Source organism: Hyperolius riggenbachi, chromosome 3 (assembly GCF_040937935.1).
Source record: "Hyperolius riggenbachi isolate aHypRig1 chromosome 3, aHypRig1.pri, whole genome shotgun sequence".
In the NCBI taxonomy this organism is placed as follows: Eukaryota; Metazoa; Chordata; class Amphibia; order Anura; family Hyperoliidae; genus Hyperolius; species Hyperolius riggenbachi.
This window is the reverse complement of record NC_090648.1, coordinates 52,923,436-52,950,940: the sequence shown is the minus strand read 5'-3', so window position 1 is coordinate 52,950,940 and position 27,505 is coordinate 52,923,436. Positions and strand designations below refer to the sequence as shown.

The 27,505-nt window shown below is 43.8% G+C and overlaps 1 protein-coding gene across 1 annotated transcript in view; it reads right to left on the bottom strand.

Moving 5' to 3' along the window:
• Positions 1-27,505, bottom strand: part of LOC137562605 (venom factor-like) — a 316,987-nt gene that overhangs the window by 85,979 nt on the left and 203,503 nt on the right. The window contains exons 26-28 of the mRNA XM_068274109.1: positions 23,499-23,661; positions 22,381-22,482; positions 8,279-8,429 (exon numbers count right to left, since the gene is read on the bottom strand). Of these exons, the coding sequence (XP_068130210.1) occupies positions 8,279-8,429; positions 22,381-22,482; positions 23,499-23,661 (416 nt within the window). The remainder of the gene's footprint in view (positions 1-8,278; positions 8,430-22,380; positions 22,483-23,498; positions 23,662-27,505) is intronic.

Sequence of the window (27,505 nt, the reverse complement as noted above, 5' to 3'; positions counted from 1 at the left end):
TAGATCATTTCCTACAGCCGTGTGTTGTTAGCACTGAAGCATACACGAGGGATTCCCAACATGTGCTCGATTTGCTTAAAGATTATAAGTGGGAAGAAGGCTATCATTGGGCCTCACTAGATGTAACGGCATTGTACACATGTATGCCACATGAGATGGGTCTAGAAGCCACTAGATACTTTCTTGGGGTCCACCAAGACCTCCCATCGGAGCAGATAAATTTTTTGATAAATTTACTGAGGTTTGCTTTAGCCCACACTTATTTTTCATTTATGGACTCAATATACTTGCAGATTTGCAGCACATCCATGGGGGCGGGATTTGCCCCAAGTTTCGCTAATCTTTTCATGGCCTACTGGGAAAATAAGTTTGTTTGGGGTGACAACCCCTACAAAAAGAATCTCGTCTTCTATACAAGGTTCATAGATGATATTCTGGTTACATGGGATGGCACTAGGGAGGAATTCAACTACTTTGTAGAATATTGCAACACCAATAACTTCAACTTATCATTCACCCATGTAATTGATAAAAAGAGCATAGTCTTTTTGGATCTCATCCTTACGACAGATGACACGAATCAACGGATATTGTCCAAGACGCACTTTAAGCCTACTGCAGGGAATTCGTACTTGCATGTCTCTAGCTGCCATCACTCCAGATGGATTCAAAACATACCAAAAAGTCAGTTCTGTCGCCTACAAAGAAACTGCTCTTTAAATAAAGATTATGAAGAGCAAAGCAAGACCCTGGCAAATAAATTCATACAGAAAGGGTATAAAGAAAAATACATCACTACAGTGGCTGAAGAATTTAAAGGGAAGGTCCAAGCAAAAAAAAAAAAATGAGTTTCACTTACCTGGGGCTTCTACCAGCCCCATGCAGCCATCCTGTGCCCTCGTAGTCACTCACTGCTGCTCCAGTCCCCCGCTGGCAGCTTTCTGACCTCGGAGGTCAGGGCCGAATTGCGTACATTTTTACACATTCCCGCTAGTGCAGGAACATTAACACATACATTTTTACGCGTTAGTGGTGCAACGCGTACATTTTTGTTCCTGCACTAGCTGGAATGCGTAAAAATGTATGCAATGTGGCCCTGACCTCCGAGGTCAGAAAGCTGCCAGCGGGGGACTGGAGCAGCAGTGAGTGACTACGAGGGCACAGGAGGGCTACATGGGGCTGGTAGAAGCCCCAGGTAAGTGAAACTAATTTTTTTTTTTTGCTTGGACCTTCCCTTTAAGACCACTGACAATATCAGAAACAATAACAATAACAACAAAAACAGTGAGGAATCCACACTGAGCGATATCAGATCACATGACAAAACTGCTAGAGGTCCCTTATTTGTCACCACCTACAATAAAAGTGCGAGAAAAATCAAGTACATCGTGAAGAAAAATTGGCATATCGTGCTACAGGATCCCTGGCTGGAGAAAGAACTGTCCGATAAACCAGAAGTTATCTTCAAAAAGGCGAGATCTATCAAAAACAAACTCGCTCCGAGTAACATAGGCAACCGTAAGGAAGATAAGCCCCCAGCATCATCATTATTTTTTTCCCACAACTCATAGGCAACTTTAAAGTGAACCTAAAGTCAAGTGAAAAAAATGAGATTTACTCACCTGGGGCTTCCCTCAGTCCCCTGCAGCTGATCGGTGCCCTCGCAGCTCTGCTCCAATGGTCCAGGCCCGCCGGGGAACACTTCCAGTTTGGCCATCACCGGCCGACAGGCATGGGAACGCGAGTGATTCTTCGCGTTCCCAGCCTGTATATCGCCCCCTATGCTGCTATTGCGGCCTCCAGGCTGAGGGAAGCCCCAGGTGAGTAAATCTCATTTTTTTCACTTGACTTTAGGTTCACATTAAATGCAGAAAAAATGCTGTGGCTGCTGTATGTTTATTCAACATCGTGTTTCCCAAATTACTGATAGCAAGGGAGAGATAATTCAAATAAGAGACTTCGTCAACTGTGGCTCTTCATTTGTGGTGTATGTTCTATCCTGCGGGTGCCCCCATAAATATTATGTTGGAAGGACGACTAGACCCCTTCGACAGAGATTAGGGGAACACAAGAGGAAAATACAGGATGGATGCATAAAGCACACGGTTCCCAGACACTTCATGGAAACTCACGGCGGGCAGCCGGACAACCTGAAGATTACGGGTGTAAAGGTTATTGCAAAAGATCCTAATAAAGGCCTGCGATTCAGAAAACTATGCGAAAGAGAGTCATACTGGATTTTTACATTGAATTCTCTAACTCCAATTGGATTAAATGAAGGCTTAGGCCCGGTTCACATTAGCGTTCCAGGTCCGGCTTCCCCGGACCCGGAACGCTCCGTACACAGCGGATGGTGAATGGATACATTGTTAATCAATGTATCCATTCACACTTGTGCGACCGTCCAGATCCGGATCCAATCCGGGAACGCAGATCCGGGACGATCCGGCTTTTTTTCCAACATGCTCTATTTTTCAGTCCATCCCGGTGCGGCTGCGGACCTGGGCCGGATCCTGACCCGAACATGCGGCCATGCTGTGCAATGAGAAACGGATGTTTCTCATCACACTGGCAATAGGACCGGATGCTTCCAGCACCGTTCCTATGCCACTTGGGGGGCCCGGACTACACGCCGGTATCCCCCATGCTTGCGGTGCTTTTCTGGCACTGCAATGTGTCTAGTTCCTGCTACTTTATTGTAGCCGGAACTGATACATTCCGGATCCGCAACTGGTGGCAACTTGTGGCCACCGCAGAGACCCGTACGGTCTCTTTGCGGCCCCAGGACCCCGGACACTTGCGGACTCGAACCACAAGTGTGAATGGGGCCTTAGAAGTAGCCACCTATATTTAATTACTATAGGTGTGCTACCATTCACCATTCAGCCTTTAATCTGTTTCCACTTTCCCCTGGTCTGGAGTTGAACTTGCATAGATTTAGTCACCCATCCTATACCCGTGGTCTGGACTAATAACATTTGTGATTCCCATAATCAATTCTTCCCCTTCCCTCCCCCCCCACAACCAAGAGAAATATGTTTGGAGTCATTTGCTCACCAATGTATGTTTTGAGCTGATGGCATGCACATGGAACCATAAGGCATTTCATCAGCACTAGTTTTGTATTTTATTTATAATTTATTATAATTTAACACAAACTCATGAATTTATTCGCTTTAATCAATTTCCTAATAAGGAGTGTAAAGTGTATTAATAATGACAATTTGCCGTATACATATATGCACTTTTTATGCATTTTTCATATATATGTGTATATGTGTTTTGTTATATGCATATATTTTACTATTAATTACTATTATTTGCGCCATTTATATGATTTGTAGTTAGTGAGTTCTAGTGAGCTTGCATTTGCCCAATGGGATTCTACTTGTATATATATATATGTAAATATATTTTTTATGTACATTGATATTTTTTATTATTAGGTCATTTACCATCATGTTTTTTTATATTACCTATTTATAAGTTCATGTATTAGCTTATATATGACATAGGGATTGACCACTTGTATTCCTATGTATTTCTTGTGTGTATTTATGCATTTACTGTCAAAAGGCTCGTTATACCTTCCTAGCACACCTTCCTGAAATGTACCGTTTTTCCCATTCCCCTAAGCTAGACTTTACAACAGGTGAGCTTATGACCAGATCTATCAAAGCCTGCTTCTATCTTTAGTATGTAGGTTATTGCAGTCTTGTCGTGCATTATTATGTTGTTAGGAGCGTACAGCTCTTTATTTTTGGTATTACTGGTTGCTAAGCAACCGGACGCTAGCCACGCTTCTTCCCTCTCCGCGTAATGCGTGCTTTGTTTTCCGCTCACCTCCGCTGCTATTTATATGGCTCTAGGGAGGCACCACCCCTTGCCTGTTCTCTTGGTTGCTACACAACCAGACGTATATTACATGCCCCTTTGTCCACATGACATGCGCGCACTAATATTGATTCTATTAGACCACCGTCGGTGCGTCCCAGACGTTGCTAAGCAACGGTACGTCTTTTAACTTTGCCCTTCTGCGCCATGACGTCATCTGACAAAGCTGCCAATACTCCCCGTGTATCCTATCCCGCTGGCGTGACTGGATCCTTAGGATTACCAAAACTACTGGCCATAGTGTGGAGGCGGCCAGGCCGGTGATATTACATCTAGGACACAGTGATATACAACATTGTGATGAGCTTTGTTTTATTTTTAACATTGTAAGTTTTATTCATTTTTCTTGTGCAAGAAGCATCATTAAAAAGTTAATGCACCAGAGAGCGCTCCTCTCCTTTTACCTTACGAAGGAACATGATTACAAAGCACAAACTGCAATGGGATGATCACCTGGGGAAAAGCAGCACACAAAAGCAAAGCCACACACCACAGTGCAAGATACTAGGCCGCAATTTTTTCTCAAAAAAAGCGATACCTAAACTGTACCGTGATGTTGAAAGGCAAGAGGTGACATCTCTGGCACACAGCGTTGGGTCAAGGGTCCATCTGACCACGGATGCCTGGTCTGCAAAGCACACTCAGGCCTGCACGAAGACTAAGTCAGTCCCCACACACAGCATCTCTGCCTGCACGCCGTGTGACTGCCTGCCCCAAGACTAAGTTGGTCCCCGCACAGCATCTCTGCCTGCAGGCCACTTGACTGCCTTCGCCGCCACCACCAACAGGGTCCACCACGACTCCAGGCAGATTTCTGAATTTTTAAAGCCGCTGCTAGCAGCAGCCGCTATAATAATTTTTCGGGTGCGTGTACATGCCTGCCTAATTTTTCTGGCTGCACTGCGGCTGCAACAACAAAACAAAAGGCATGTACATGTGTTAATTCCCCTTCGTGATTGTTACCTTGCCACGGTGAAGGGGCTTGCGTATCACAAAGAAGCAATGACCGCCGGCTATATGAGTGTCTCGGGGAGTGGCACACCAAAGATAATAAGGTCGTTGCTTCATTGTGGACAGACCAGTCCAGCACGGCCGTCACAACACAAACAGCTGTTTGCCGTGCGTTACACAGTGAGTTTGGTGTGTCAGTGTGAAGCAGTACTCTAATTACACTCCCTGATTGATGTATACACATGCAGGATGTTTTAATGCACTTTAGGCCTCAAATTTAGCATGCAATGTCATTTCTGCCCTTAAAACGCTGCTTTGCGTCAAATCCAGATTTTTCCCCGGGACTTTTGGCATCTATCCCTCTCATCCATGCAAACACTCAGATGTTAGACCCCTTGAAACATCTTTCCCATCGCTTTTGTGGCCAGCATAAATGTTTCTAGTTTTCAAAGTTTGCCTCCCCATTGAAGTCTATTGCGGTTCGTGAACCTCTGCAAATGTTCGCGCACCCGATTCGCAAACCTAAAAATCGGAGGTTCGGGCCATCTCTATGGCTGAACCACCCCAAGTGGGGTTAGCTACCAGCTAATATATTTATGTACATTAACTATGTAACTAGCCATGACTTAGAATCTAGGCCTCTGAAATGCATTGGTTGTCCACGCTGGTTTGTTTGCTGCTATATGTAAGTATTTACTGATAAAGGATTTAAGCTCCTTACAGTAGGTGAGTATATACTCTTTTTGGTTCTACTTAAAGTGGACCCAAATTAAAAATACAAGATTTCGAAATAAAATCTATTTTCTAAATTATAATAAAAAATAGCAGCCTTTTTTCAGCTGCATGATGACAAATATTAAATATTTTACATTCATTGGAGGAACCCCTCCCTTCCTTTCAAATTGCCGGGACAGAATCCGGCAGACTGGTGGAGTAGGTGGTGTCTGGCAATGGAGGAATTGCTAATGGCTGCCACCTGTATAACCCTAGTTATGAAAAGAGAAGGGTGAAAAGCATGCACCGAAATGCTCATAGGCTTGAAGGAGTGTTTATTTATCTTTGTATGTGTCAGAGTGGTGCAACTAAATATTTTGAATTAAAAAAAAGTTTAGTTTGGGTCCGCTTTAACTGGGAATCATGGCTCAGTAAATGGAAATGTTGAAACGTTAAAGTGTTAACTACAAATCCCCCCAGAAAAACTTTGATGGAGCCCCCTTAATGTTCGTATCCTATCCCTCACCTACCCTTGGTGACCCTCACAGTCTAAGGACCCATTTTACAACTGTCATAAAACATGAGTGGCCATCAGGATCTTCATACCCATAACATGTTTAACCACAACAACACCTGATCTGGAGTTTCAGAGGGAGGAAAGGTTAGTAGTTGGGCTATGTCACACCTTTGGGCCCCCTGCAGTCACAGGGGGTGCTCCCTTGTAGTTATTCCCCTGAATCAAAAAGAACCTGTAAGGAAAATAGTGCCCCTAAGGGTACTTACCTTGGGAGGGGTACGCCTCTGGATACTAAAGAGTCTTCCCTGCAATCCATAGCATTAAAGAATCCAATTTGTGATCATATCTAAACCAGTTATAATCATATCTATTAAAAAATATACCATGCAACTTGATCATTTCTTTAACGTTGCCAATTAATGGTACCATCTCCCATCTGATCAATAGAATTAAGTAGTGTTAATGGGGGCGGATTGACAATGAACTAACGATTTACCAATCATTCATGATTCATGATTCCGACTGATCACAATTATCGGATTGGCTGGTTGATCGTTCAGATGATTGTACCGTTAATGGGCAGCTTTAAGAAATGTTTAATAATACTAATTCAGGATTGATTGGGCCAACCAGCTTCTCTGTTTTCATACAATACATTCTGAATAATCTGATTGAAAGTACAATTGTTTACTAAAATTGTACCATTAATAGGTACCTTAAGACCTATTTTAGGCTCCCTGCACACTGCATGCGATTGTGATTTTTAATCATTTTTTACATCCGATTCCGATTTTTAATCGTTACTGCATGGTGCATTTTTTCCTCCGTTTTTCTGTTGAATGTATTCAGGGAAAAACGGAATTGCAAATCGGAAAAGGAATCGGAATCGCAAAACGGATTTGCAGTGTGCAGGGAGCCTTCAGGTGATTAACCACTTAGCGTTAATCGGGGCTGATTGACAATAAACTATCGATTTACTGATCATTCCGTTTCATTGATCAGATTCCCATTTACAGACCCATGATTCCGACCGATCACAATTATCGGATTTTGCCTGATGATTACTTTAAGACCTGTTTTCAGGTGATTAACCAGTTTGTATCAAGACCTTGTTTCATCCTTATGGACCAGAACAGTTTTGACATTTTAGCTATGTCCCCATTTAATTAGCGGTAACTTTATCCCTACTAGTACGTATGACACCAAAATTAAATATATATCATTTTTTTCTAAACAAACTAGACTTTCATTATATAACATTTTTTCCTTTGAACAATTTTGTTGTCTATGCATTTTAATAGGAAAAAGAGGGAAAAAATAGAAAAAAAACAACAACATTATTTCTCAGTTTTATCAATTCCAGCTTAAAAATAAAAACCACTAATGTAGATAAAAAAAAGACAAATTTTGTTTGGCTATTTTTTACCGTTTATCACAAAATTTTATTATGTCACAAATTATGGTGAGGATGTTTTAATCTGAAATAATGCTACAGTGTGTATTTTTCACTAGGAACTAAGAAAATAAAAGTATTTTTAATGGTAAAAAGGAACCTTATTGGTTCAGGGGACATTTACTCCCTTTCACCAATTAGTGCTGCAGCAGATACTGTAGTCATAAAGTGGTTAAAACAGCCTGCATTCCCATCTGTAGATAATTCCTCCAAGTTCCTCATTACACTGAAACATCCATTATGGTCGTCTTTTTAGCCAGTGAGCAAAAACAGTGAGTATCTGGCCATGACTGTATCTTTTCCAAGCTATTCAAATAGTTTTTTTTGTCATTTCTGTCTACCCATTTCCTTGATAAACATTGGTTGCGGAACGTTCTCTCCAACAGGAAGAACAAAGGCAAATAACTAACGAAAGAGCTTGTAAAACTTTTCCATTTTATCTAAAACTGAAATTAAAGATCCAAATCACTACTGGAAATTGCAGGGGTTAGAGGACTGATTAAATTTTTCCCCATTACTTAAATGGAGATATTTCTTATTTTCAAATGTTAAAATGAAGGGAAACTACTGATGATAGAAAGGACCAGTGTGGTTTAAATGATAAAATGACATAATTTGCTTCTGAATTCTTTGTGATATACATGACAAGTGGTGTGAGGGGTGTGTTCGGGTGAAATTAGGGGTGTGACAGGGGTGTGTGTTAAAGTGTCTCTCTTTCTTAGCTCAAAAATTTGGGAGGTATGACTCACCTGTAGCTGCAGACATCAGTTTGTTTATGTTCCCCAGTTTCTGAGCCTTGGCCAAAGCATAAGAGGCAAGGGCGATGGAATACGGTTTTGTGATAGTGTCATACTGCTGTTCAATATAAGATACTGCTTTGTCAATGCTGCTCTTTAGATTCTGTGGGACAGGAAGGAGATTGGTTGATGTTAGATCCGTGAATCATGAAAGTCAAAGTCTACACTCTAAACCATTGTTTTTTCTTCATCTGTGATTGTTTTATGCTGGGTACACAAGCTAGATTTCTTGAACCCCGAAAATGATTGGCCGTTGTCAAAGGAGCATGTGCAATGGGGTTCACAAGTGTGAGGAATTACCTTAAAAAAGAACTTCAGCCTAAACAAACATACTGTCATTAAGTTACATTAGTTATGTTAATTAAAATAGATTAGAATAGGCAAATGTTTGATTTCATGAGGGCAGCCATCTTTTTGGTTGAAAGGAGGTGACAGGGAGCCTTATACACAGTTCCAACTGTCCTGTGTCCTGATCACCCCTCCCAGTTGCTAGGCAATGAGAACAACAACATAGGAAATCTCATCATGCTTTGCACAGCATCAGGGAAAAAATTCCCAGGCAGTTTTCTTTGATGGGCAGAGCTTAGCTTCTGTGCAGCTAAAAATAAGGCTTACATAAGAAAAACAAAGTTCTGATGCTGTGAAACTGTTTAAGGAATACTATCGATTCACATATTTTTTTTAATTGACACAGGAATTGTTTGGGAAGTGCTGCTAAGTACTGGTGTATACATTTTAGTAGCAACTTCTTTGTTTACTGTTAGCAAAATACATTCAAAGTTTACTGACGCCAAAACTGATGGCTGACTGAGCCAAGAGGAGAGTGGAAATTCCCCTCACACGTGATCAGTTAACTCTATGTGTAGCTCTGTGTGTGACAGAGAGAGACAGGACACAGGAGCTGCAGCTGTTGGGAGCTCTGTTTCTGACTGAAGTGTCTCAAGAGAGCAGAGGAAATGTAACAAATTCTCACAGCTTTTTCATATTGTTTTTGCTTTCAGAGTTTGATATGTTTGATATTTGCTTTCTCTAGTTTGATATGCAACTCTGGCTGTGCATTGAAGCAGATACCCCTTCTGCAATTGATTTGTCCCAATATAGCTAAAACCTACCCTCAATAAATTACAGCTTTTGCCTCTGATATTTAACATGTAAAAGTAGGAACATGTTTACACAGCTACTTAGACATTATTTGCACACTGTCATTTTAGAACACTTGGGTATCGATAGTATTCCTTTAAAGAAACACCAAACCTTTTCAGTGCTGCTGAGTAGATTTTTAGTCTTGAGGTTCACTTTAATTAAAAAATCCACTTAACTGATTACCACCCAAATGTCCACTTTTTGAATTTGGGTAATGTACTGTATGTTCTAGTAATGATCGTAATCTGCTAATTATAGTTACACAAAATGTCACCTAATTTTTGGCAATTACAGCCATATGTAGTTACGATATGGACATTAAAGGGGAACTGAAGTAAGAGGTATATGGAGGCTGCCATGTTTATTTCCTTTTAATCAATACCAGTTGCCTGGCAGTAGGGCTGAGCTCTCGGATTCCGAATTTCGAGTTTGCCATCGGAATTTGGCAGTTCCGAGTAAGCTCTCGAAACCCGAAAATTCGGCAATTCCGAGTACCGAATTTGCGTTTACATTAAAGTCAATAGTGCTAAATTCCACGGTTAATTGTAAAGCCCCCGTACATGCTATCATCACCAAATTTGGCATGTATGTTAAGCAGATGAGTAGGAACATGGTAAAATAAAAAATGTGAAAAGACCTTATAGTTTTTGTAAAAATCGATTTTAAAGTTTCATAGGAAAAATGTTTTTTTAAACTGTGTAAAATGACACTGCTGCAGAACAGGTTACTGCATTCCGAGTTCTGTATACATATTGTATACATTTCATGAAAACAGACAGCGTGGGGTCCCCCCTCCCAAGCCTCCTTAACCCCTTGTCCCCCATGCAGGCTGAGATAGCCAGAATGCGGAGTCCCGGCCACGTGGGGCTTCGCACCCTGAGCTATACCAGCCCGCATGGTCCATGGTATTGGGGGGCTCTGGAGGAGAGGGGCGGCCAACCTCCCCCTCTCCCCCAGAGCCCTTGTCCAATCCATGGACAAGGGGCTCTTCCCCACCTCCGGTGCCCCCGGAGGAGGTGGGGGCCGCCGACGTCCTGGGGGGTTCATGGTGCCATCCGGGGTTCCCCTTTAACAAGCGGACCCCGGAAGCCGCCCCCTCCCCAGGAGAAATGAGTATAGGGGTACACGGTACCCCTTACCCATTTCAGCAGAGTTAAAAAAACAAACAAAAAAAAAACACGACAACGAAAAAAGTCCTTTATTGTTCTAAATTAACCAGGGATACTTACCTTGGGATAATCTCACGCCAGTAACCTCAGGAGTGGTCCCACGCCAGTATCCTCTTAGGAAATCTCACCACCCTCCCACACTGACGAACTCCCACCACTGAATGGTCACAGTCAGCCTCTGCATCTGTATAGCAGAGGCTGAGAACACGAAACTTTTGCCTTTAAAACAAGAAATTTTGGCAAACAGTGATGCAATCAAAATGGCCACTGGGAAATCCCCGATCGCTGGAGGCCACACTAGAGTGGCGAAACCAGTGATTTTTCACATAGATGGTGGGTCCAGGTGACCAGAGCAAGAGGTGCCCTAATCCCCTGGACCCACCCATTCATGTGAAATAACGCGTATTCTGAAACTCTGAGGTGGCCTCCAGGGAACGGGGATTCCCCAGCAGCCATTTTGTTTATGACACTGTTTGCCGAAAATTCTTGTTTTAGCAAACAATTTTCGTGTTTCTAGCTTATGCAATACAGATTGCAGAGGCTGTCTACAGCCATTCATCCCCAGGAGTTCTGCAGGATCGGCAGGTGCGCGGGACCTCCTAAGAGGATAGAGGGGGGCACAGCGCAGGGAGGTGGGAAAGTGGGCACAGAGCGGCGGGGAGGGGAAGCCTCCCCTCCCTCACCTAGGGCCCCCCTCTTGCGCACTCCCCCCCACCTCCAGAAATCCAGCCAGCCAGCGGAACGGCTTACCGAGAGCGACAGCTCTATGTGCCGCTGGTCTGGTATTCTGCACTGACACTGTCCAATCACGCTCTCGCAGTACTTCCTGTGAGAGCATAATTGGACAATGCAATGCAGGAGACCAGACCAGCAGCGGCACACAGAGCTCTTCTCTCGGTAAGTGATTCCCGCTCGCTGCTGCTGCTGGCTGCAATTTTGGAGGGGGAGCACGGAAGGGGGACCCTAGGTGAGGAAGGGGGAAGGCTTCCACTCCTCCCCGCCACTCTGTGCCCACTGCCCCCCCTTCCAGCATGGGGGCCCCCACTAACTGGTGACCTGCCTACCTAAACTGGGGACACCTATAGACCTGGGTATATCTATACTGGGGACACCTATATACCTGCCTACCTAAACTTGGAAACTTGGCAGCGAGCGGGAATCACTTACCGAGAGAAGAGCTCTGTGTGCCGCTGTTGGTCTGGTCTCCTGCATTGCATTGTCCAATTACGCTCTCACAGGAAGTACTGCGAGAGCGTGATTGGACAGTGTCAGTGCAGAATACCAGACCAGCGGCACACAGAGCTATCGCTCTCGGTAAGCCGTTCCGCTGGCTGGCTGGAATTCGGGAGGTGGGGGGAGTGCGCAAGGGGGGGGGGCTAGGTGAGGGAGGGGAGGCTTCCCCCTCTCCCCGCCGCTCTGTGCCCACTTTCCCACCTTCCTGCGCTGTGCCCCCCTCTATCCTCTTAGGAGGTCCCGCGCACCTGCCGATCCTGCAGAACTCCTGGGGATGAATGGCTGTACACAGCCTCTGCAATCTGTATTGCATAAGCTAGAAACACGAAAATTGTTTGCTAAAACAAGAATTTTCGGCAAACAGTGTCATAAACAAAATGGCTGCTGGGGAATCCCCGTTCCCTGGAGGCCACCTCAGAGTGTCAGAATACGCATTATTTCACATGAATGGGTGGGTCCAGGGGATTAGGGCACCTCCTGCTCTGGTCACCTGGACCCACCATCTATGTGAAAAATCACTGGTTTCGCCACTCTAGTGTGGCCTCCAGCGATCGGGGATTTCCCAGTGGCCATTTTGATTGCATCACTGTTTGCCGAAATTTCTTGTTTTAAAGGCAAAATTTTCGTGTTCCTAGCCTCTGCTATACAGATGCAGAGGCTGACTGTGACCATTCAGTGGTGGGAGTTCGTCAGTGTGGGAGGGTGGTGAGATGTCCTAAGAGGATACTGGCGTGGGACCACTCCTGAGGTTACTGGCGTGAGATTATCCCAAGGTAAGTATCCCTGGTTAATTTAGAACAATAAAGGACTTTTTTCGTTGTCGTGTTTTTATTTATTTTTTTAACTCTGCTGAAATGGGTAAGGAGTACCGTGTACCCCTATACTCATTTCTCCTGGGGAGGGGGCAGCTTCCGGGGTCCGCTTGTTAAAGGGGAACCCCAGATGGCACCATGAACCCCCCAGGACGTTGGCGGCCCCACCTCCTCCTGGGGCACCGGAGGTGGGGAAGAGCCCCTTGTCCATGGATTGGACAAGGGCTCTGGGGGAGAGAGGGAGGTTGGCCGCCCCTCTCCTCCAGAGCCCCCCCATACCATGGACCATGCGGGCTGGTATAGCTCAGGGTGCGAAGCCCCACGTGGCCGGGACTCCGCATTCTGGCTATCCCAGCCTGCATGGGGGACAAGGGGTTAAGGAGGCTTGGGAGGGGGGACCCCACTGTCTGTTTTCATGAAATGTATACAATATGTATACAGAACTCGGAATGCAGTAACCTGTTCTGCAGCAGTGTCATTTTACACAGTTTAAAAAACATTTTTCTTATGAAACTTTGAAATCGATTTGCTCAAAAACTATAAGCTCTTTTCACAAATTTTTTTTTTACCATGTTCCTACTCATCTGCTTAACATACATGCCAAATTTGGAGATGATATCATGTACGGGGGCTTTACAATTAACCGCAGAAGTTAACACTATTTAATTCAATAGAAATGCACTCAGAACACGAAAATTCGGAACACGAAACTCGGTTTTCGAAGTTTCGACAAAATGGGAATTCAGCTGTTCCGATCAGCCCTACCTGGCAGCCCTGCTGGTCTATTTCTCTGCAGTGGTATCTGAATAGCACCAGAAACAAGCGTGCAGCTAGTCTTGTCAGATCTGACTTTAACCTGCTGAGCGGTCTGGACAAGCTCAGCTCGTCCAGTACCGCCGGAGCCTGCCGCTCAGGCCCTGCTGGGCCGATTTGGCTCAAATAAAAAGCAGCACACGCAGCCGGCACTTTGCCAGCCGCGTGTGCTGTCTGATCGCCGCTGCAGTGCGGCGATCCGCCGCATGCAGCGGCGAAAGAGGGTCCCCCCAGCCGCCTGAGCCCAGCGTAGCCGGAACAAAAAGTTCAGGCCAGCGCTAAGGGCTGGATCGGAGGCGGCTCACGTCAGGACGTCGGCTGACGTCATTGACGTCACTCCGCTCGTCGCCATGGCGACGAGGTAAGCGAAACATGGAAGGCTGCTCATTGCAGCCTTCTGTGTTACTTCTGGCCGCCGGAGGCGATCGGAAGAACGCCTCCGGAGTGCCCTCTAGTGGGCTTTCATGCAGCCAACTTTCAGTTGGCTGCATGAAATAGTTTTTTTTTTATTAAAAAAAACCCCTCCCGCAGCCTCCCTGGCGATCTTAATAGAACGCCAGGCAGGTTAAAGTCTGAAACACCTGACCTGCTGCATGCTTGTTCAGGGTCTATGGCTAATAGTATTAGAGGCAGAGGATCAGCGGGGCTGCCAGGCAACTGGTATTGCTTAAAAGCAAATAAACATGGCAGCCTCCATACACCTTTCTCTTCAGTTCCCCTTTAAATGGATTTTGCCTAATCCATTTGTAATTTTGTGTAATTACCCAAAATTTCACTTAGTTTAGTGCCGACTTTAGCGGTTAATAGTAAAGTCTGCTGTACATACAAGCAGTGGTCACCAAAATTGCTACGTATGTTAAGGGGAACAATGGAAACAATGTTTTTTTTTGTTAGAGACTCCGTAACAAAAATTGCACCCTGTTTTTTATCATCCTACAAGTTCCAAAAGCTATTCTAATGTGTTCTTGGCTGACTGCAGCACTTTATACTATCACTGTCTCTGTAATAAATCAACTTATCTCTCTCTTGTCAGACTTGTCAGCCTGTGTCTGGAAGGCTGCCAAGTTCTTCAGTGTTGTGGTTCTGCTATGAACTCCCCCTTCCAGGCCCCTGTATGCACACTGCCTGTGTGTTATTTAGGATTAGAGCAGCTTCTCTCTTATCTTTTACAAGCTGGATAAATCGTCCTCTGAGCTGGCTGGGCTTTCACATACTGAAGAATTACAGACAAGGGCAAAGCTGTTTGCAGGAAGAAAAGAGCAGCCTGAAACTTCAGTGCATGAGAACAGGGTGAAAGAAACACACAAATGATCTCTTGAGATTCAAAAGGAAAGCTGTATACAGCCTGCTTGTGTATGGATGTATTTTCTATGTGTGGACATACTGTACATCAACCTACTTCCTGTTTTGGTGGCCATTTTGTTTGTTTACAAACAAACTTTTTAAAACTGTTTTTAACCACTTTAAATGCGGCGGGGAGTGGTGAAATTGTGACAGAGGGTAATAGGAGATGTCCCCTAACGCACTGGTATGTTTACTTTTGTGCGATTTTAACAATACAGATTCTCTTTAAAGGGACTCCGAGCTCTGAAAAAAAAGGTAAGTTGTACTCACCAGGGGCTTTTTCCAGCCCAGTGCTGGTCGGGAGGTCCCACGCCGGCGTCCTGGCTCCTCTCCTTCTCCCCGCTCCGGAATGGCTGGCAGGCCGCAGCCCGGGCGACACTCTCCCGAGTGTCGGGCTGCTTCTTCCGCATATGACGCGGATTACGTCACACGCCGGCCGCCTCGCGTCATCACGGCGGCCGGCGTGAAAGTACTGCGCATGCGCGCTTTGTTCGCGCATGCGCAGTACTTTCACGCCGGCCGCCGTGATGAGTACAACTTACCTTTTTTTTCAGAGCTCGGAGTCCCTTTAAAGGCATTGCGGGTTTTGAGAAAATTGTTTTTTAAAATGCAAAGTAAAAATGTTTTTTAAACTCAGAAAAATTACATCTTAAACTATTTTCTTTTGCATTTTCAAAATCATTTATGTCAAAAATTACAAGGTCTTATTGAAAAAAAATTGACTTATTTTCTCTATTCCCCTTAACATACTGTACGTTGCAATTTTAGCGACAATTGCATGAGGGGGGGTGTTTGCTATTAACCGTTAAAATCGCCACAAAATTACGCGATTGAGAAATTATGGTTCCTTATTATATTTGCATACACAATTAACTATGAATTTTCCCGAAATTTAGCAGTACGATTCTGCATTGTAATTGCAAATAATGTGAAATTACGATTATGTAAGATTTGTGCTCATTACTAGTCCAAGCTTCATTGGCTTTCTAAGATCATGATGAGGTAGATTAACCTTCTGGGGACCGGAGGTAGTAAATCCTACGCTGCACTTGTAGCTGCCTAACTCTGATGCGGCGTAGGTTTTACGCCACCTGCTGCTTCTGCTCCCGACGCGATTGTGCACACCCGAGAGGGGAGATTAAGCTGCCATATGTGACAGCTGACATCTCCCCTCAGTGATCAGGAGCCATCGCGATTGGCTCCTGATCACGTGATCACTATGATTTTTGGCCGATCGTAGTGATCATTATTGAGCATTGGCGGTAGGAGGGGAAGAAGAGGACAGGAACTCACCTTCCTAGTGTTCCCCCCGGCGATCGTCGCTCCCCTCCACTCTGGCCAGCATCCCCACTCACTCTGACTTAAGTGTCCGGTCCTGGGTTGATGACATCATCAAGATGAGACCTGGAACTTAGAGTCAGTGTAAGCGAGGATGCCGGCCAGAGTGGAGCTGCTCATCACAGGACCCAGGGAGGTGAGTAAAGGCTGCTGGCAATATGGGGGAGACCTGGCTATACTAGGGACATAATGTCTAGCTATCTGTACTGGGGATCCAGCTGCCTGACCCCTAAAATGAGCCCCTCCCTCCGCATGTAAAATTCACTGGTCCTTAAGGTAGGGGGGGGGGGGGGGGGTCCGGCAGCCAGTCCCTAGGAGACTAACTATGTAAATAGTTTAATTAAAATCAGAATTTGGTGTGTGCATGATTTGTGTTGTAAGGCCTGAGTCCCACTGGAGTGATTTCAGCTGTGCTTTGGGAGACTCCGGTGATCCCCAAAAGTGGTACGTTGATGACACCTAATCAATCGCATTAAGTAGCATTAATCGGGGCTGATTGACAATAAACTATAGATTTACTGATCATTCTGTTTCATTGATCAGATTCCCATTGATGGACCCATGATTCCGACTGATCACAATTATCGGGTTGACTGGTTGATCATTCAGATGATTGTACTTAATAATAATAATAATTCAGGATTGATTGGGCCAACAAGCTTCTCTGAAAATACAATTGTTTACTACAATTGTACTGTTAATATGTATCTTAAGACCTGTTTTCAGGTGATTAACCACTTTGCATCAAGTTTTTGTTTCATCCTTATGGACCAGAGCACTTTTGACCTTTATCCCTACTTATGACACCTAAATGAAATATATATTGTTTTCTTCTAGACCAACAAGACTGTCATTGTATGGCATTTTTTCCTTTTTTTCTATGCATTTTAATAGGAAACAGAGGAAAAAAATAGAAAAAAAACACATTTCTCAGATTTATCAATTCCTTCCAGTTTAAAAATAAAAAGCTCTATGGTAGATAAAAAAAACACAAATTGTATTTGTCCATTTCTACTGTTAATCACAAAACTTAGATTATGTTCCTGATTTGTGTTGTAAGGCCCACTAGAGTGATTTCAGCTGTGCTTTGGGATCTTGGGTGATCCCCAAAAGCGCTACACTGATGATAGTGGATTGTGGTGAGCCCACAGGAGCGATTGCAATTTGGCCAAATCCAGCATTTTTGCACTACAGTGCAGAAGACGGACATTTTGTGGCACTTCACAACTCCTGCAAAGTGTTTGGACAGTATCTGTATGATTCACAATAAAGCCAGTTAGCAAGCTTTGTAGCGGTGGATATTCTGCTGCAGGTGATCTGGTGGTGCTTGCCACTGATGATCATAATCTGCTAATTACAATCATGCTCAGTTTTGCATAAATCTTTGCAATTACGTGCATAACTACAATTCATTTAATTGATTACATTTAATTAATTTGTTATTCTGCTTAATTTTCCGCAATTTAGTGTTGAGTTGAGCGGTTATTAGCAAAGCCAAAACATGCTTTTGTTACCAAAAATGCTACGTATGTTAAGAAGAATAATGGGAATAAGTTAAAAAAAATATTTTTTCAATAAGACTTAACCACTTAAGCCCGAAGGGTTGAAATTTTTTTACATCCGAACAACTTTCACCCCCCATTCATTTGCCAATAACTTTATCACTACTCATCACAATTAATTGATCTATATCTTGTTTTTTCCGCCACCAATTAGGCTTTCTGTGGGTGGTATATTTTGCTAAGAGCCACTTTACTGTAAATGCATTTTAACAGGAAGAATAAGAAAAAAATTCATTATTTCTCAGTTTTCAGCCATTATAGTTTTAAAATAATACATGCCTCCATAAATAAAACTCACGTATTGTATTTGCCCATATGCCCCGGGTATTTCACCATTAAAATTATGTCCCTATCACAATGTATGGCGACAATATTTTATTTGGAAATAAAGGTGCATTTTTTCCGTTTTGCGTCCATCACTGTTTAGAAGCCCATAATTTATTAAATCATATTGATATACTCCTTTGACATGCATATTTAAAAAGTTCAGACCCTTAGGTTTTTTGTTGTTTTGTTTTTTTTTTATTGTAATTTTTTTTTTTTTTTTAATGTAAACTTGTATGTGGGTATTTTTTGGTGTGGGAGGTAAACAGGGTTTTTTTAATATATGTATATGTTTAGTTTGAAAACTATTTTTTTTTTGGGTGTAATTAGCTATTTGGCCACAAGATGGCCAGAATCAAAAAGTCCTGGGAGCGATCGATCTCGCTCCCAGGCAGAAGAAAGGAGCCCAGAGCTCAGAAAAGCCGCAGCATCTGAAGAGATGCTGTCGGCTTTTCTCCGGGGGGGTCCGATCAGCGAAAGGGATTTATAATCCCTTTCACTGATCGGTGGGATAGCGGCCCGCAGCGGGGGCGCGCACGGGGGGGCCCGCGGGAGCGCGCGCGACCCGCGGGAGTGCGCGCAGCCCAACTGGACGAAAGAGGAACTCCAGTGAAAATAATGTACTAGAAAAAGTGCTTAATTTTTTTACAATAATTACGTATAAATGATTTAGTCAGTATTTGCCCGTTGTAAAATCTTTCCTCTCCCTGATTTACATTCTGACATTTGTCACATAGTGACATTTTTACTGCTGGCAGGTGGTGCTGTTCGCTTTTTTGGCAGTTGGAAACAGCTGTTATTTCCCACAACAAAACACACACAGTGTGATGTCAGAACCATGGTCATGACAATATCAGCCATACAGAACCCCCTGGTGATCCGTTTGAGAAAAGGTAAAGATTTCTCATGGGAAAGGAGGTATCAGCTACAGATTGGGATGAAGTTCAATTCTTGGTTACAGTTTCTCTATAAGCTTAAACAAAATGCACAGGAAAATACTTACATTTTTCTGAGTTTAAAAACATTTTTCCTTTGTATATTTCAAATAGATTTTTTTTCAAAAACTGCTAGTTCTTATTCCTACCCTTCTCAACATATGTTTGCAAAATTGGTGACAACGGCATATATGTCTGGATTGCTATTAACCGCTAAAGTTGGCACAACATTATGTGAAATTTAGGCAAAAATGCAAAATGACTGTTCCTAATTAAATTAACAAACAAAATTATTTTTTTTCCTAGCAATTTTGCATTACAGTTTCACATGGCAATTGTAAATTACCATGCAAAATTACGATTATGTGAAATGTGTGCTCATCACTAGAGCATGCTAATGATTTGATGTCCATGAGTGTCAATGATAAATGCCCAGCAGTCCCGGCGAAAACATCAGCAGATGCTCATCAGCAGCTGCTCAAACTGGCAATTAATGCTAGCTTTTTTTTTTAAGCTTTATTAACCATGAACTAAGCATAAATTGCAGTCATCACAGCAAAACAGTACAGATAAAAATCCCAGGCAATTTAAAGCTAATGGGAACCGGGTTAAAAAAAAAAAAGTCAGATACTCACCTAAGGAGAGGGAGGCTCTGGGTCCCATAGAGCACTCCCTCTCCTCTCCCGGTGCTCGCTGCTGTCCGGGCTCCCCCGTAGCGGTATTTGACCGTTTCGGTCAAATACCGCTGTCTCCCGGCCGAAAGGAGGCTTCGTAAATGCCTCCGGAGCCCGAGTGCTCCCGAAGACGGGCCGCGATAACACTGCGCACGTGCGCGCTCCCTCTATGACGCGTTCGCGTGTGCGCCGCCTGTCTTCGGGAGGACTCGGCTCCCGAAGACTTACAAAGTCCCCTCGGCGTACGATGAGAACGAAGGAGCCAGCGCAGCACCGGGGCCACCGAGAGAGGAGAGCCTTCCCTTTCCTTAGGTGAGTATCTGCTTTTATTTTAATTTTTTAACAGGGGTTACATTAGCTTTAAAGAGAAAGAGTAACCAAGAATGAACTTCATCCCAATCAGTAGCTGATACCCCCTTTCCCATGAGAAATCTTTACCTTTTCTCAAACGGATCATCAGGGGGCTCTGTATGGCTGATATTGTGGTGAAACCCCTCCCACAGTGTGATGTCATGTCCATGGTCCTGACAGTTTCCTGCCTGTGAACCTCATTGCATTGTGGGAAATAACTGTTTACAGCTGTTTCCAACTGCCAAAAAAGCAAGCAACTTCTCCTTCCACTGACATCACCTGCCAGCAGTAAAAAATGTCACCATGTGATAAATTGTATAAACTTCCTATCGCATGTGCTTAACACAACCTATGAATCAAATAAATATTTCACTCAGGGATCAATAGCGTGTATCAAAATGCAATTGTATTAGTATCAAACATTTATACAAAAACATTACAACCATATCCCCTAAGTATTGCACCTCACTCTTAAGTAACCAAAGACTCCCCCCAACCAACCCCTGGGGCTTCAGTCCATACCCCCTATTCTAATGCATTGCAAGACATTCCACTGTATGCACTGTGGATAGCTCCCTCCCTAACTGCGCAGCCGGACTGCTCCAGTCCTGTCCTGTATAGAAAAATTAATGAATCAAAAGTGTCCTTATGGTCGGTCCCAATAACCACATAAGTCCCAGGCAGAAGGTTAAGTATGCTAACCTTATGTGAACTGACATACACTCCAGTGTGAACGCAACCATAAGGACAATTTTGCTTCAGTGATCTTCAGTGATTGCATTATAATACACGCTATTGATCCCTGAGTGAAACATTTATTTGAACCATGTGATAAATGTCAGAGTGTAGATCAGGGAGAGGAAAGATTTTACAATGGGCAGACACTGACTAATTCATTCATACATAATTATTGTAAAAATGAAGCACTTTTTTTTATTACATTAGTTTCACTGGAGTTCCTCTTTAAGAAAATAACTCTCACTGCTTTGCTGACATACTGGCTAGTTACTAAGTGAACAGTAAGTCAATCAGGATAAATGCTTCTCAATATTTTTCAAAATGACAGATTATAGAACAGGCACCCTAAGACGATCCTCTACATGCCTTGACACTTTTGACGTAATGAAGTGGGAAGTTAATCACAAAACGTGATGTCGCGTTTATTTTAGCTTTTTTTTTTTGGGGGGGGGGGGATTCCTCTTCCCATGAGTCTCAGTTTTTTTAGCCTCCCTTTCACACACCCATTTTTTCCAAGTGGGGGTGATATGCTTAGATCTTTTGGTCTTACCATAACTTTTCTTGGAGTATGGCCTGACCATTTGCTGAAGACCGGGAGGTACCTCTACAGTCAGAGCCGGGACAAGGTCCTCCAGCACCCAAGGCTGAGACACCAAAGTGCGCCCCTCCGTCCCTCCCACCCCAGCTGTCACACACTGATTGCTATTAGACTAAGAGGCGCCACAGGGCCCACAACCTCCCCAACACCTTAATATCTAGTTATCTGGCTTGCAGTCACTGCCATGTATCCCCTTTTCTTATTTCTTTCTGCTTCAAACACAATTGGGAATGACAGCTGAATGAATTCTGCGCCCCCTCCTACACTGCGCCCTGAGGCTGGAGCCTCTCCAGCCTATGCCTCGGCCCGGCCCTGTCTACAGTATAGGTAGCCTGGAGGGGGAGGCAGGCAGGAAGGGAGGCAGTGGGCAGAGCGGCGGGGAGAGATGTCAGACCACCCCCTCCCTCACCTCGGTCCCCCTGTCCCCTTCCATTTTCCCTTCCAGCTATTACGGCAGTGAGTGTAGTAGGCAGCCGGTGGGGAATCGGCGAGATGACTCACCTCCTTCCGCATTCCAACATGCGTTCCACCCTTGTCACTTCCTGCAATGCCATCCACTGTACAGTGGGCGGCATTGCAGGAAGTGACGAGAAGTGGTGCCCTCCAGCTCGCCCCCCCATGGCCAGGTGGGTGCCACCCCCCACTTCTGCTGCCTGAGGAACCTGACTCACGCCGCCTCATGGGCGGCTTGGGGATGGCTACAGTCATGTGACTCTGAAGTTCTGATTTGTGAGGAGAAGGTAAGAGCGTAAGGCTGCACTGAATAAAACAGAGGAAGTTTCCCATTTGTAGCTGTGCTTCTTTTGTTTGTTTTATTTTGTTTTCAGGTCAAAGGATTATTGCAGTTACTGGATGGATGCTTTCCTGGATTCTGCTGCTGAGAGATTGACAAAAAGCAGCTGGCATGACATCAGAGAATAGAAAAGGAGGCGGGATCAGATGCCTGTAGTGATGCCACAGTTTAGTGTTGTGTGAGTGGGGTGACATATGGAGTAGGAGGGGCTTGTTTCAGCTACTTACATTGACATGGTCCCTGCAGTAAGTCTCACTCTCCAGCATAGCTATGAGGACAAAAGATGTCATGGTCACATCCAGCTCCACAGCGCCTGTCTTTATACCACCCTGTGTAAAAGAAATACATTTTAATCCTTACAATAAAATCCCCAGATGTAAGGCTTCCTTTATTAATTTTTCATTTAAATAAAAAGTAAAATTAAGTAAAAGCCACAGTAAAGCAATCTTACATTTAAAATGGTGTATACATGTAATTAAGGTGCCCGGAAAGTTGGGTGCAGGAAAAAGCCGAAAAAAGGCTCACCTAGTTCCTGCAAAAGTCCCATAAGTGTTAATTACTATTCCCCCTCCAGGCCGCCGTGTACGCAAAGGGTAAGACAATTCTCTGGTGGCCAAACTATTCTGTTTTTATAGTAATTTGGGCTCTCACTTTTGACGCCACCCAAATTGCTGCCTGAGGGGCACTATATAGCAATAATTCCCATTACGGCCTATGGTGCGCCCATATTTCCTGCACCGTCTCGTAAAAATGTCCCTGTTTTGTACTTTCTACTGAGGACATGTCTACAGTAGTGAATGTTCAACCTTGAATGATCACTACTTACGGTAGTCAGTTTTCTTTTCAGTAGCCTGGGATGGTCCCTGGCCACAAGTCAAAGACCGAAAACAGTGTAGCAGTGGCCATGCAGTCACCATGTTTTCTGTTAGTGTAGACAATGCTTGTATGGGGGATTTAGTGAATGATGTTCAATTTTGCATAATTTATGGTTTCTATAATACTTTATTATTTATTATTACAGAGTTCTGGTTTAGGGAAGTTAGTGGGTACTCTGTGCATATATACACTTTTTTTTGTATAAAAAACAATACTCAAGAAGAGAGAAGCCTCTGGATCCTATAGAGGCTTCTCGCGCTGTCCTCCGGTCCCCCGTCGCCAAGCGCGGACCCCACGAAGATTACTGACAAGGATACCGCCAAGGACACCTTAAATCGCAGCAAAATGCATGCTCGTAAAAGAATAAAAATTGTGATTGCAATTTTCAGGGTGTTACGGACCCTATACCATGACTAGAATACTTTGTGTTGGGAAATAATTTTTAATGGCATAAATATAATATACATACCACCAACCTATCTTGATCATAAACCGGATTTGTCTCCTCAAATAACCCATCTGGCTTTTGCCTGTTTAGCAGCAGCCACTTCACAGAATCGCACAGTATCTCCTTCTTTACTTCGATGAGGTCTGAAGACAGGGCAAAGACTTTCACAACATACGCTGTGAGCCTGAGGGAGGTAAGACACGCCATAAGAAGAGAGCCTCACCTAGTTGTATAGCTCTGACACTAATGGGTGGAGCCATATTAAGCAGGGGAGGGGATAAGATAGGCAGGGGAGGAATCCTGGAAAATAAACTGTGAAAATCAGATGACTGCCTTTTGACATTTTGCAGTGGGAATCCAAATGTACATACCAGCAGATGTATTCAATTATATATTGATATTGAAAATGCTCAAATTCATTAGGACAGGGCAGAAGAATACAAATGTTCACATGCATGTAGCCTAAAACAGAATGTATTTTACTGCTCCTTTTATACGGTAACAAATCTCTTGAGGAAAAAAAAAACATTTCAGTCTATAATAAATTCTCTTATTTCCATTATTAGGACAAATGTTACATGGTCAATAAATACCCAATGAGAACAAAAGAAGCAATTAGGACCCCTATTCAGGGGCGTAACAAGAGGGGATACAGAGGTTTCAACCTCACCAGAGCCCCTAGACCTGAGGGGTACACATGAGCACCTCCTTCCGTCGCTGCAGTACATCTTTATTGGCTCCGCAGTTATAATACTCACCTCTATATCTGCTTTCAATGGTGGTAATCATTAACAAACCATTCCTGTTCCTTAACTTACATCTCCATCACACTATGGTGGTCTGTACTGGCGGTTAATTTTTTTTGCCAAAATGGCAAAAATCCTTTTTTTTTTTATTTTTTTTTTTTTGTGTTTCATGTAAAGCTACCAGAGTGGTAGCTACATGAAACACCACTAGAGGGCGCATGTGTCCCTCTAGTGCGATCGTCGCCGGCATCAATAGCAAACAGGGGAACGCGTATATAACGTGCTCCCCTGTTTGGCTTCTCCTGTCGCCATGGCGACGATCGGAATGACGTCATGGACGTCAGCCGACGTCCTGACGTCAGACACCTCCGATCCAGCCCATAGCGCTGCCCGGAACTCATTGGTCCGGGCAGCGCAGGGCTCTGGCGGGGGGGGGGGGGGCCTCTTGCGCCACTGCGTACGGGCGATCGCCGCAAAGCGGCGGCAATCAAGCTGTACGCGCGGCTAGCAAAGTGCTAGCTGCGCGTACAGCATTTTAAATGGAGCAAATCGCTCTACCAGGGGCTGAGATATCTTCCTGTGCGGCATAGCCCGAGCTCAGCTCGGGCTTACCGCCAGGAAGGTTAAGAGATTATTAGATATGCATTTCTGGAAAGTGGGGCCCAGTGTAAACACACACACACACACACACACACACACACACACACACCAACACACACACACACCAACACACACACACCCACACACACACACACCAACACACACACACACACACACACCAACACACACACACACCAACACACACACACACACACACACACACACACACACACACACACACACACACACACACACACACACACACACACACACACACACACACACACACACACACACACACTTGTCTAGTAAGATATTTCTCTAAAAGCTAAAACATAGCTAGTGTCTCTGGTGAGTAACCACAAATGATGTTGGAAGGTGCCGTACCTTGGCAAAGGCTGGAGAAAAGTAGCTGTACACACAATGGAATGTCACAGTCACAAACTCCACCTCCCCCCACACACACCATGCACACTCAGCACATACTCCTCTTTCTTCTACAGACGCACACCCTCCCCACACACTTCCAGCACAAAGCTCCTCACATTAACCACTTGAGGACCTAGGGCTTTCTACCCCTTAAGGACCGGCCACTTTTTTTCCATTCAGACCACTGCAGCTTTCACGGTTTATTGCTCGCTCATACAACCTACCACCTAAATGAATTTTGGTTCCTTTTCTTGTCACTAATAAAGCTTTCTTTTGGTGCTATTTGATTGCTCCTGCGATTTTTACTTTTTATTATATTCATCAAAAAAGACATGAATTTTGGCAAAAAAATGATTTTTTTAACTTTCTGTGCTGACATTTTTCAAATAAAGTAAAATTTCTGTATACATGCAGCGCGAAAAATGTGGACAAACATGTTTTGGATAAAAAAAAAACCCATTCAGTGTATATTTATTGGTTTGGGTAAAAGTTATAGCGTTTACAAACTATGGTGCAAAAAGTGAATTTTCCCATTTTCAAGCATCTATGACTTTTCTGACCCCCTGTCATGTTTCATGAGGGGCTAGAATTCCAGGATAGTATAAATACCCCCCAAAAGAACCCATTTTGGAAAGAAGACATCCCAAAGTATTCACTGAGAGGCATAGTGAGTTCATAGAAGATATTATTTTTTGTCACAAGTAAGCGGAAAATGACACTTTGTGACAAAAAAAAAAAAAAAAAAGTTTCCATTTCTTCTAACTTGCGACAAAAAAAAAATGAAATCTGCCACGGACTCACCATGCCCCTCTCTGAATACCTTGAAGGGTCTACTTTCCAAAATGGGGTCATTTGTGGGGAGTGTTTACTGTCCTGACATTTTGGGGGGTGCTAAATTGTAAGCACCCCTGTAAAGCCTAAAGGTGCTCATTGGACTTTGGACCCCTTAGCGCAGTTAGGCTGCAAAAAAGTGCCACACATGTGGTATTGCCGTACTCAGGAGAAGTAGTATAATGTGTTTTGGGGTGTATTTTTACACATACCCATGCTGGGTGGGAGAAATATCTCTGTAAATGACAATTTGTTAATTTTTTTTACACACAATTGTCCATTTACAGAGAGATTTCTCCCACTCAGCATGGGTATGTGTAAAAATACACCCCAAAACACATTATACTACTTCTCCTGAGTACGGCGATACCACATGTGTGGCACTTTTTTGCACCCTAACCGCGCTAAGGGGCCCAAAGTCCAATGAGTACTTTTAGGATTTCACAGGTCATTTTGCGACATTTGCTTTCAAGACGACTCCTCACGGTTTAGGGCCCCTAAAATGCCAGGGCAGTACAGGAACCCCACAAATTACCCCATTTTAGAAAGAAGACACCCCAAGGTATTCCGTTAGGAGTATGGTGAGTTTATAGAAGATTTTATTTTTTTGTCACAAGTTAGCGGAAATTGATTTGTATTGTTTTTTTTCACAAAGTGTCATTTTCCGCTAACTTGTGACAAAAAATAAAATCTTCTATGAACTCACCATAGTCCTAACAGAATACCTTGGGGTGTCTTCTTTCTAAAATGGGGTCATTTGTGGGGTTCCTATACTGCCCTGGCATTTTAGGGGCCCTAAACCGTGAGGAGTAGTCTTGAAAGCAAATGTCGCAAAATGACCTGTGAAATCCTAAAATCATTGGACTTTGGGCCCCTTAGCGCACTTAGGGTGTAAAAAAGTGCCACACATGTGGTACCGCCGTACTCAGGAGAAGTAGTATAATGTGTTTTAGGGTGTATTTTTACACATACCCATGCTGGGTGGAAGAAATATCTCTGTAAATGACAATCTTTTGATTTTTTTTTACACACAATTGTCCATTTACAGAGAGATTTCTCCCACCCAGCATGGGTATGTGTAAACATACACCCCAAAACACATTATACTACTTCTCCTGAGTACGGCGATACCACATGTGTGACACTTTTTTGCAGCCTAGGTGCGCTAAGGGGCCCAACGTCCTATTCACAGGTCATTTTGAGGCATTTGTTTTCTAGACTACTCCTCGCGGTTTAGGGCCCCTAAAATGCCAGGGCAGTATAGGAACCCCACAAGTGACCCCATTTTAGAAATAAGACACCCCAAGGTATTCTGTTAGGACTATGGTGAGTTCATAGAAGATTTTATTTTTTGTCAAAAGTTAGCGGAAAGTGACACTTTGTGGAAAAAAAGCAATAAAAATCAATTTCCGCTAACTTTTG